Source organism: Lonchura striata, chromosome 1 (genome assembly GCF_050655825.1).
Source record: "Lonchura striata isolate lonStrDom1 chromosome 1, ASM5065582v1, whole genome shotgun sequence".
Classification (NCBI taxonomy): Eukaryota; Metazoa; Chordata; class Aves; order Passeriformes; family Estrildidae; genus Lonchura; species Lonchura striata.
In genome coordinates, this window is record NC_140703.1 from 78,205,315 (window position 1) to 78,218,205 (window position 12,891).

At 37.2% G+C, this 12,891-nt stretch overlaps 1 protein-coding gene across 4 annotated transcripts in view; it reads right to left on the reverse strand.

Moving 5' to 3' along the window:
* ABCC4 (ATP binding cassette subfamily C member 4 (PEL blood group)) overlaps positions 1 to 12,891 on the reverse strand; it is a 136,616-nt gene that overhangs the window by 57,270 nt on the left and 66,455 nt on the right. For all 4 annotated transcript variants that reach the window (XM_085581334.1, XM_085581345.1, XM_085581324.1 and 1 more), the window contains one exon: positions 3,301 to 3,380. In XM_085581334.1, the coding sequence (XP_085437460.1) occupies positions 3,301 to 3,380 (80 nt within the window). The remainder of the gene's footprint in view (positions 1 to 3,300; positions 3,381 to 12,891) is intronic.

The window sequence follows — 12,891 nt, forward strand, 5'->3', positions numbered from 1 at the left end:
CTAACCAAATTTTCAAAAGAAAACACAAGGTTCATGATGCATTTTTCTGCTTACCACATACCTTTTATCTCTGCGTTAACCAGAAAGTGTACAGAGACTATCCACTGTCTTGAAGAGAGTCTTTATTCTCCTTAACTCAATGGAAGATGTAAAAAATTAAACTCTTTCTGTTCAAAGAATTAATTTTTGTCCAGTTTAGCTGTCTAGACTAATAATGCTCATTTAGGGCTGTAGTGCAGTGTATAAATCTTATCACCTACTTCAAAAAGAATCATATCAACTTTTAGCATTGTTTAAAAAGCTGTATTTTGTACAATTAAAAAATTCTTGAAACTAGAAGATGGCAATTATTTATTTGTTGGTATTTAAATTGGCTCATACTGTAGCTTTTGGACGTCCAATCACATTGTATTTATTTGTGCTGAAATTATACACTCACTTGCCAATACAGTAAAAGGGTGGAATGTTCCACAATGATCCTCGCAATAACTCTGAAAAACGACCACTTCTTCAATGCAAATCCGCTCAAGGAAAGCTTCTACACACAAAGTAAGATGAACCAGTTACTGCATTGTTTATTAAGTTTCACTTGATTCCTCCTGACAACCATTTAAACAATGAATGTTGGGAAATGTCTCTCAAAGAATCAACCATAATGGATGGGATCAGGGCTTTTATATACAGCTAATACTGTTTTTAGAAAGGAGAAAATATTTCTTCCTGAAGAGATTATAAGAAGTGTTGTAAAAGACACCTGAAAACAAAACAAGCAACAAAAGATCTCTATCATAATTGATAACTGTTATCCTTTGTAAAAATCTCTGCTTAATCAGAAATAAATATATATTTGCTCTTGAATTTCAAAAACATCTGCTAAGCAAGAAGCCTGCTGATCAAGAACAGTAAATTTTAGAAAACCTACCAAGAAGAAAGTGTTTTTTTCTTATGGATAGCACTGCATTAATAATCAACAATAAGATCCTAAATTTTCTTTTCTGATGGCAAATAGAGCAGGCAAGCTTTGAAACACAGTGTCTTTTTAATACTCTACTGGACTTGTAAAATCTACTTTGTTTTTTGGAAAGAAAGAACTTTTCATTTAAAAAACAAAATCCAGAATTTGACAAATAATTCAATAGCCAATTTTAAAAAAACCACATAAATTAACCAAGATGAAGGAAAATGTTTGACAAATGTGGTTTACAGTAGGAGCTTGAAAGAAGAAAACAATCACATTTAGAGAAGCAGCCTTCACTTTTTCATTCCAGACCAGTTCAGTTTCAGAAAGCACACAGTGCCTAAAGGATCTATACACTGGTCAAGGAACTAGGTTTTCCAATGTGCTGGTAGATGATTCTCTCTGTACACTCTGTACCATGAGCCACACACACAGGGTGGACACTCTCAGCCTTCTTTTGAAGCAGATCAGTTTGTTCTGTCAAAAGTAAGACAGTGCAATTCTCAAGACAGTTTGCTTCAGGGTCTGCTCCCAAAAGGAAGTATGGACAAGATCACACCAATTGTGGCTCCCTTTGCTTTTGCAGACTTCTGTAACATTTTCCCAGCAAATTCTGCATCCTCAGACAACCCCACATGCCTTTAAACCACATGCCAGGGCGTGCAAAACACCCACTCAGTTTCTTGCTATAAAACCACCACGTTGTCTTGCAACACAACTCTCACATTATTATTGTAAACATACAGAACTAAAGAAAATGGTTAATAATTTTATCTCAGGATGACAGGACCCAGAGGATGCTCTGGCCACAAGCAGTACATAGCATGAACACACATAGTGCAGTCTGCTGTAAAGGGGACACACTGATGCACATATAAGCCCCTCTGGCCCAATGGACAAGCAGCACACTGTGTAGGACAGATGGGTTTGACTTTGTGGATGCAGACCGTATGCAAAGAGAAGAGAATAAGGACTACAGGACAAACTGAACTTCCAGTCAAAAAGAAAGGCACGGAAAGTCTCAAGACAGATGAAATAAAGTAAGATATTCTGTCTAATAAGACAGTTAATGAGACTGAAGAAAATTTGGAATCTGTAAAACAGTAAAAAATGAAGTGTTTTTATAGAAAAACCATACTGCACTTTCAAGAAGAATTTAAATTAATTAAAATGGCCATGAATTAAAAATCTTAATATTCACTGTAAGCAACTCCCACAAAAAAAACCCAACAATTTCTGTAATTGATAGTAAAATATGTCACATTCCTTTCTTCCCCAAAACAACATTTAAAGTGGCACTGTAAAAATCTGAAAAACAAAACATACACCTCAATTCCAATTGCTTCACTAAACTACAAAAACTACTTCATCTTAATAGGCATTTTGACTCTTTGGGATAATTTTTTTTCCTATTTTTAGGAGTTCAGCAGGAACAACATGATTAAACTGCTCAACCTGAAATGTCTTTGGTTTATTTTTAAGTAAGTCAAAACAGGGTTTAGATCCTGAATAAGTTATCTTAAGAGATGAAGCAAAGCTAGTAATAGCACCTTAAGAAACATTTCTGACCTCAGCATGACAGGTGTGATCCACTAAGTGGATCCAGATAATCCACTAAGTCTGTTTTTATCTAGCCTCCACAATTCTGTGTATTCTGTGATTCATGTTATTTTCATACAGTATGATCATTCTTTTTCAGATTTATCCTCCTGCAATTTTTTACAAGAAAGATTAACAGCAACTGCAACAGAAAAATTACCTTGATGTCACATGTAATCCTTTATCATTTCATCATTATCAAAATCTCCATGCTTTGTCCATCTTTCTTTTCTGCAGCAATTTATTTCACTTGTTCCTATTAAGGCTATTATATTCACCCTATTACTACTAATCTTTTCTTTGTAAATAGCCACACCTATTTTAATCCAAAATGGTGTGGTAAGCATTTGATTCTTTGTGGAAGTAGACATGTAATTAGGTTAATCTGTGCTATCTTTTCATGTGAGCTGATTGTTTCTTTACTATGGACATATTTCTTATAACAGCAATAAGCTTGCCAGATTGCTGGAAGGCAAATCAGGAGCAATTTACCAAGCATGTAGCTGCTATGAGCTGAAATCTTGACATAATAGCAAACTGTGTATAGCCACTCCTACCCACAGTTATTACTCATGTTAGCTTTTTACTGACACATTACATTTCAACCGCACCTTTCTTTCACAAACAAGTACTTTCATTCGACTCAGCTACATCTGTGACAAATAGCTGATCTTCAGCAAAGCATACAGGAGTCTAAATGCAGATTGCAGTGCAGAAGTCTTTGACAGCAGCAACTGAATTACCTGCACAAAGTCCAAGAACGTCAATGGAAGCAAGTCATCCAAGTGGCCAATATCTTTGGAGAAACGATTTAAGATTCTTCCTATAGAAACAGGGTTAAGAAGAAAAACAAAAGGGAAGTAAATATAATTCCTGAAAAGATCCATGTTTTACCACTTCAAAAACAATTAAAAGGAAACAGCTAGACTTCAAAAATAAAAACAATTCTGGAAACCCCCATGAAGGGAATCTTCTACAACCACTGCAATATATTTTGAAGAAGAATAGTTTTTTTAGAATAGTTTTTTTTTGCCTTCTACCCAAATATAAAACCTTTACTTAAATGGCTAGAAAAAAAATTAAACGGCCTTTGAAGGTAATATTCCAACAGAATTTAACACGTGAAACACACATGCTCAATGTGCAGGTAAAGGTTTACAGTTCAGACAACTTAATGCAAGTTTCATCAAGCAACTTCAGCCAGAATCTGCTCCTATCCTTGACTGAAACTCACTAGGGCATGCATGTCTCATATAGATCACAGATGATCTAACTGATCTTTTTTAGCATTTCTGTTCTCACCCCTCAACATTATACATGGATTCAAATTGCAGGCATTTCTAAAGTAAAATCTGAGATAGATATGCATTCATGCACCCTTACATTTATACGTATTCAAAACCTTGACAATACTGATCTTTATTAAAGCTAATAAAACGATTTTTAATCTGCTGTCAGTGAAGCATTTACATTTCTCTATTTTCCCAAGTTCTACTTGAGTGAAAAAAATCAGTTATATCAAGACTTCTTTCATAATTAAAGTCACAGCACTGCCACCCATAAGTGGATTAGTATCTTTCTCTATTAATCAGTATCTCTACTCACCAGGAAAGAAACGAAACCAGGGGTGGGAATCTGGCCATTACTAAGGTGTGTGATGCCCATACATGCATTCACATTGCTTTGTTATCTGCATATATCTTGATTCAATTATACTTTTAACTGGTACAAACATATTCACTGCACTGGCAACAAAAGACTTTTTTTTTCTTTTCAAAAGAGCTCATTAAACTGAAAGCAAGTTTAAAGTTTCCACAGAGTGCGCTGGCAACGAAATTTAGAGATAAGAGATACTGAAGTAACTTCTGTGGCAACCATCATGCAAGTTCTTTGCTCACAGCTCTTTTTCATTCATTTCCTTTTCAAGGGAATTTCTGTTCCACATCAAACGACACAGAAAACATCCTCTCCTCAGGTCTGGGACATGACTCTGAAGAGAGATACTGGTGGCAAAGAGCTTGTTCTGCAGTACTTCACTACCCAAGGCAGTTACTTCAGGCAGCCAACAGCAGAGTTCATCCTGTTTTTAGGCACTGCACACAGAGAGGAAGGGTGTACCACAGCACAAGATTCAGAAAAATCTCTTCCATTTTTTTCTACTAGGAATAGCACGTGGGGATGTTCCCTTTTACTTATATCAGGGTAGATACATCAGGAGAAAGTCCAAGGCAATTTTTAAAAAAAGATTATTTTTGCCATGATTTTCTTTCATGGAGACTGGTCACAGAAGATTGATCAAGAGCATGCTGCATACACGCTGTCACTAAGGCTTCTTAATATCCTTAAATACCACATTCTAGGTTATTTTCAAATGAACCAAGACTTCTCTGGCAAAAAGAAAATAATTTGAAGAGGTTAAATGCTTCCTGTTTGATAGAGGTTTCCTTAGCAGCATGTCCACGAAGGGCAGACAAGGAAAACTAGGTGGAATAACAGATTGAGTTCAGGGTATTAGAAATCTGTTCACACCTTTGTCACTTGCCTTCTGAGTGACTTCATTTTATTTTACAGAGCAAGGAGCACAGCAAGGAGACGTGACAGTGCTAAGCCCCTCCATGAAAAGCTGTGAGACCCACCAGTGACGAGCTGTACACAAGGGCAAAGGATTATTCCCATAGCGAGCTAAACCCCACCTTAATTCAGCCTAAGAATCACCTTTTTGCCTTTTAACCCCAAGTACGTTTTATTTGTAGTGGTTTCAGACTTATATAAGAAGCCATTGCGCAAAGGCCATCCCATGTGACACTGCCAGGAGGCAGCAAGGTCACTCAGGCTGCTCCTTTTCCATGGCCACAGCAAGGTCAGCCCCATGCTGGCACCCCCAGCCATCGAGCAATGCCTGCACATTAAGAGTGACTTGGCTCTCCTCCTCTTCCCGTGAAGTTCTCTGAGCAACGTGGACATGACAGAAAACTTAGCCAGGCTGTCCTCAGCAATCCCTGGTTTCATGTCTCTTCCATGTTACCATCAAGCATTCCAGTTCCCAGAGATAATCATGCTGCTAATTGCCAAAACTGCATTTTTTTCACCTGCCTTATGAAATTGTTAAATATAACAGTGTTTCTACAGCCTCTGTTTTGACAGTTCTGTGAGCTGCCACTAGGAAAGTGGAAATTAATCTGATGTTATCAAGAAAACATGAAAACATCTTTTAATCTGCCTAATCCTCTTTAAAATGTAAATACAGTGATTCTGTAAAATGACACTGACTAAAATTTGAGTGAGCAAACGAAATGGTATCTGAAAAAGACAAACCTTGAAAACTGGAATCTTTCACAGTCACATAATACCATTAAACAGCAGCAACATGAATCAGTTGCTTCCTAAATAAACATTAAAGTGATTCTCTGATAGCAGAACTTCACTGCTTTTGAATTCTCAAATTACTGAAACATTAGTCTATTTAGTGTTTGCATGTTGGAACTCAAAATGTCTCTCAGACGTTTTTAGAGGTTCCAGGCCTTGGTCAGAAGCATTCTAGACCCTGGCAGGCGGCTGGAAACAGCTGTGATTTTGAGTTTGAGCCATGGAATGAGTTACCAACTTTGGAGGTGGAACAAGCAGTCACAAAGGGTTAGATAGTATAGTAAAAGTAGTTACAAAACAGAGGGGAAATTTTTTTAGTATTGTACAGGGGGGTTTTTACTTTGTACATGGGGGTCAGAAGTTCTAAGATGGAGGAAAGTGGGCTAATCCTGTTCTTCCTCCTTCTTCTTCCTTGCCTCCATGTTCTTGGTGATGTTGGCACTCACAGATTGGTTTAGAGTAGAAAAGCACTTGGTAATATAGGTAGTAGGTATTGGGGGAAAACTATAAACATGTAATACGTAATATATCATATAAAAGATAGCAGCAGCCCTGAGTGGGGGGAGAGACAAAGAAGACAGCAGACAGAGAGGATGTCAGGGTGTGTGTGTGTGCCTCTGCCTGGGCCACTGACCAAGCAGCCGCAGCCCGAGAAGACAATCTTTGAGATAACCAACAATAAACTGCCTTGAGACCGAACAGCAAGAGGCTGCGCAGTTTTTCTTTGGAAGCACGGGTTGGAGGAGAGCCTTTTCCACCACACAAGACCCCAGACCAAGCCCAGGGTTCTCACATTTGCACACAGAAATTCTGGAAATGCCACCTGAAGTCATTAAGGCCAGGAAAATATTTTGCTTCTTGTTAAGAGGTCTGTATCTCCATCCTGTACTGTTTATCTGGTGACCATTAATAATTTTCTACAGCTAAAGGCAAGTGACAAACCCACAAGCCTTAGCCTTATTTTTGCCATTGCTGTTTTTCAATATTATTACCTCAAAGACAGGAGAAGAGAAAATAAAATTCTGGAGATGCATTTCAGATCCTCTCCATATGGATGTAACTGAACTGGCATTTTATACAGCATGCTCTACATAGAAGGAAGGTACAGTAACTCACTAAAGCAAGCTCCTTCACCATGTGGGACAGCAGTGCACCTTCAAGCAGAAGTGTTATGCTTTGGAAATATCCACAAGATGCCCCACAGCTATTATAGTATTGCATTCAAAGCAATTGCTTCATTTATAAGGATGCCTCCAAGTACAAGAGATCTATTTCACAAGGTATGAAGAAACAACTGTTTCCACTTACTGGAAGAACAGTAAATCAGTGACTTGCTTATGCATTATTAAGCATGCAAGAGAAAACATTCCAGATTTAAAAGTTGAAGTACCTATTTGGAGTCAGGACTCAAAATGCTTACAGTTATGACTACAGCTTCTTCCAGAATCTGCAAACCTAACTTTTGAGAACGCTTCTTCAGACTATGGACACTGTTGCACCTGCTACTCAAGAAGGGCAGGAATTGCACAACTTACCTACCCTCTCACCCTGAAAATTATGTTTTCTCTCCGAAACCTCTACATCCTTCTCTCCTAAACTTACAGGCTATCAACATAACCTTGCCACCATAGTTCACATTTCCAAAAACCCCAAACTCTTTAAGTAAGCATCTTTGAGATACAGATACATGCCAAGAAACAGTAATTCTTAGATCAGTCCAGTATATCCAATCCACAAAAAAATTTAATACCTTCCCTTAATACCTACATCTTCTACTTATCCCAGAGAGGGGCTACTAAAGAAAAAGAAAATACTACCTTTAAAACTTCTAAGTCAAATTTCACCAAACCACAAACAAAAAAAGTCTTTTAAGACATCAAGAATTAAGTATGTCACTGTTACAACAGCATCCAAACTGGTGAATAGTATCTGCTATTTCAATCACTCAGGTTTCCACACAGTGTTTAGAGTTAGCAGCAAGCTGCAAAAGGGGACGTGCTCTCTTCAGCAGTCTTATGTTTGTTTTTACATCAAATAACTTAATCAGAACACACACTGTTGTTAGATTTCTTCCGAAGTAATTAAATAACTATTCAATGCCAATTAATCACTGTTAAATAAGGGTCTGTCACCAAAGTGCTATGTACACATTTCAGACTATTTAATGGTCAAATACTTGGCAGTACCAAAGTTAAACAATGATTCATTAAACCTCCTCCCCTACAATAGTTAGGCAAAACTTGAAGTGAAAGAATCAAAACTCTTTTGTCCTCTGTGAAAAAGACATCAAACCTCAGTATGTGATACTCTTTTCTTTCTCGCTCTGTAAACTGCCTTAATTGCACAAATTGGAATGTGTTCAGGTGCTATAAACCCACTTTGCTTCTGCAGGTGCCTCCTGATACTTTGGAATAGATGTTCAAACCTATCATACAAATAATGAAAACACTTGACTGTGCCACACCTTTTTAAAATGTTTATACATACTTTATCATGAAAGAAATATAATCCAAACTGAATCAACACTCAAGATGTAAACACCAGAAAAGGATTTTTTTAAAACAAGAAACTAGGATCGTCCATTGGAATAGCCAAATGCCATCCACAGTATTCAATGTTGTGCAACCTAAATTCCAACGACCCTAAGAGCAAGAGTACATTATTTCTAAATGTATTTGGCACTTGCAGTATATTTTGTCGGCCAGTGTATTCACTGAAATACTTCTGGGTAACACAATAGAGTAGGTACATTGATTTTCTATACCTTGCAATGAGTTTACAAAACCTTTATACCCACTTGCTTCATCACACATTGCAGAAATACTTTGTCACTACTTCTCTACTTCACTGACTTGCCTCTTTGGAAAAGAAGAAGGGTTTAAGAAAAGGCCTTCTACAGATAGAAAGATTTTGCCACTTGTGTGTGCATGTGTGTTCAGTCTTGGAATGCTTTTCCCCCCAAAGATCAGGCTAATCCTCAGTGCAGGCAATTTTGATTGCATCACATTTTTTATTTCAATATGTAAATGTTATTAATAAATACTGCTTTGCATAGTAACCTAAACTCCTCCATAGCAATTGGCCTAAATATCCCTATCCATGTACTGCATTCACCAGGGAAAAAAAAAATATTCAAAATCTCTTATGCTACTCTGAAGCCAGAACACCCTCAGTGCCCAGCCTCCACAGAAAAAAAGTTACATTCTCTTCCGCTCTTTGCTGTAAACTCACAGAAACCTGTCAAAAGGCAGCCTGTAGTGCTAAGAACAGATTCAAGAAGGTACTTAAGTCATTTATGTATAACTAAACCTAAACAACCCCAGCTAGGATTGCACACTTGCTTGAAGGTATGTCATGCCAAGGAGATGCTCGCCTGGGCTAGGACAGACAACCTTTGGATGGATCCATGTCACACAATCCCAAAGCACATACTCTGCAGCCACTGACTTTGCTGAATGAGCAGAAGCCTCTTGTGCCCCCCAGCCCCCTGATACCATGGCACCACGGTGGCTGGGTGCCACGGCTGTCTGCATCAGCCATGGTGGAGCATGGGCTCCCTGACCCCAAAGAGAGGAAGCGTGCACTCCAGCAGTCCCAATTACAGCTTGGAACACCAAAACTCTTTTTAATTGACACCTGGTATCAAAATAATGTTCTCAAGTGTACGTGTGGCAATAAAGGCACACTCAAAAAGTCAGAATAGAAGAAATAGCTGTATGGAAGCAGGTACATGTAAACACCCATCCACTGAACTGCACTGAACACACTTCCCATTCTGTCCATGGTACAAACTGGCAGCTCCCCACAGATCTTGCTGTTAAACTGTGGCATTCAGCAACTGATAAGCCTTTACCCATGCTCAGTTCCCACACACAAACACACCCCCCGAAGTACTGCAACTACAAGCAGCCTGCCGTTTCATCAAAGCAATGACAAAGTGGATTGTCCATATCAAATGTTGGCAGGAAGCAGACATTACATCAACCTTGTAAAATACAACTATGAAATCAACAAAATAATTAAAGATGGATTACCAACTTTGAAAGGAATTGTAAGTTTGTGAAATATTTCTTCAGAAAGAAATCTGGAAATGCATCTCCTGCATAACTGTCAATTTCTGATCTACTCTGGCTTTTCTTCCATATTTCTACACAGAAACGTCAAAAGGTCTGTTATCTTTTTTTAATATATGTTTAGCACCACATGTCCACACAAACTGCCATATACAGCATTGCTGTCTTCCCCACAGGCATCCTATAAATATAAATAAGAAATTCTACCCCATTTTTTTTCTTTAGCAGTCTGAAACTGATAGGAATATTATCACTTTCTTAGACATTTGCAAATAGGCACAGTGGTGCTGGGCCGAAATATGCTGAGACCATAATATCCATTTATCTAAACTGCCAGCATGTAATGAATTCAGGTGGGAAGCTTTCTATCCAAATTAATTTACTACTTGAAAAGGACTTTTTACACAAATGCTGTCAAACAAGAAAACAGTTACGAAATGAGAAGAAAACATGAACACTATGTTTGATCTTATTTTTAAGTGTAGGATTTAAAGGAAGGAGTATAACTATGATAAAGATAAGAATGGAAAACAGGCTTCTTTGGAAATGAATTTTTATTTTTACTGCTGATGGAGACATCTACATTACCTAGTATGAATACATTGATCCTAACTGTACAGTTGTTTCTGGAGCTTTCTAGTCCATAGATACCATTGATTGGAATTACCCTGCTGTGGCAAACCGAAATACGTCAATGCTCTATACAATTTTTTTTTATCTTTCACAATTTATGTGGTACAGTTGATTTGTCCTTTTTCCTGGGTCTACTGAGAAGAGCACATGTATTAACGTCTATTATCACCAGCCAAAGCCTCCTCACATAAGATACAATGCAGAAATTACATCTAAAGTCTGCACTAAAAACAGAAGTACACAAAGGAAAATCCTCTTGATTGTGTGGAGGAAGAGGGGGAAGTGTAACTTTCCTTCTTTCTGAAATTGCTTTCTTGGCAAATCTCAAAATACCTTCTGCATCCTAACTGCCTTTCCAATTGTATCCCACTACCCATTAACTAAGTTGGTTACAATTCCCAATGTAACAGCATTTATAAAAAAGAATTTAACTTTGGTGCTGGATTATACTTGCTAACAAAGTGATCCCATTTAAAAAAGTATGCTAGAGCTGAGATAATATATTCATCAGCAATTTTCTAATTATTGATCCCTGCAATCATACCCTGTAATTGATTGTGAAAGGAAGATTCAAAAACATTTAAAAGTACAAACTTCTGGCAATATATAAAAGTCTTATGCTAGAACCTGAGTACAAAACTACATCTCTGCTTCATAATTAGAATGACAATGGAAGCAGACACTTGCAATCGTCCAGATCCCTGGAGTAGTATCAAACTTCTAATACAAAATCCCGTGATGAAGATTGCCAGAATAAAGTTCTAACCATTCTAGGAGATAAGCTCTGGATATCCTCTCTGTTTCATTTTAAACTCATCCACTAAAGTTATTTTAAATTATCCTCAGTTTAATGAAAAAATTCTATATCTAAACATACTGAAACAAAAAAACCTCACAACCTAAAATGACACCTCCAAATCTAATGTACTGCCAAAATACAGCAGAACTTAATTTCTGCTGTATTCTTCAACATAAGAAGCATGACTTTTATCTCCCATTTTTAAGGGACACAGTCCAATTGAACAATAACCAAAAAATAACCCAAAAAAACCCCCCAAACAAACCAAAAAAGGTAACCAGTTGCAACTTCTTATCAATTGGCCTTTAAAAAGATGTCAAGTTATACACTACTAAGTTCTCCATTGATTTACAGCACCTTTTTCATATATTAAGTTACCTATTTCAACTTCTCACCACAATGCAAAGCATCTGTATAACAGAAACCCAAAACATCACCTACAAAACATAGTCTTATAATGACTTTCTACTAGCACGATTATGAATGTAATTCTTGGCTAAAATATTTAACCACAAATGTGCCCACTTATAAAAGCGCACTTGTGTAGCTTAGTTCTTTCTGCTACAAATCCAATTTGGGCTGAAAATATGTCCCCAGTGCTGTTTTGCTGGAAAAGAGACTTAGAAAATTTAATCAGAATACTACAAACAGGGTGGACTGAAATATCTGAAGAGTATTTTGTTACTGGAATACTTACATGAGAGGCGGTTCCATTCTTTCCTCATTCTTTCTGTCTCAGTACATTCAAACACCCAAAGGACCTTATGCTATTAGACCTATTTTCATATTTGGGAGCTAAATATATACAAATATACATCAATGCAAGAATTAAAATAAAATTGGAAATAAATGTCACCTTCCTGTTAAGGTTCTTCCAACAACAAAAATTGAGTTTTCCTACGCTATTAATACTATCAAGACTTGATTCAGAATAGGCTTTAAATAATGCATTTCAGAAAATATTGAGGTGGAGTTCTTGCAAATATGCTCATATTTATTGCTTTTCCCATTCTATCTCCTAAGATAATTCTTATTATAAGAATCTTAGTTCCCAATGTTCCAATGTTTCTCTCTTCCCCCTCTCTTTTTTTAACTGGTGTTGAAGCTACAGAGGCTCAATCATCACTCCAGTCTAAAATGACAATGGAGAAATAGGACATTACTGAATATAAAGCATTTGACTCCTGCAATCTTAGTTGAAACTGCTATCTGGTTATCACTGCTATATGGTTATCATTCAAAAAACAAATAATATGCCATATTTTATAAATCTTATATATTCAGATCCCCATTCATCATCTTCCTTTTTTCGGAACCACAAAAGAGAATTCTGTAGGGACTGTTTCTTGTATTTAGAAGTCTAAAGGGACTGAACTCTATAGAGATTGTCTTGGGACAGCCAAGACTTCTGGCCTCTACCTAGCCCACCCAGTCTGAGGATAAAGCCTCTGGACAAGCCCAAC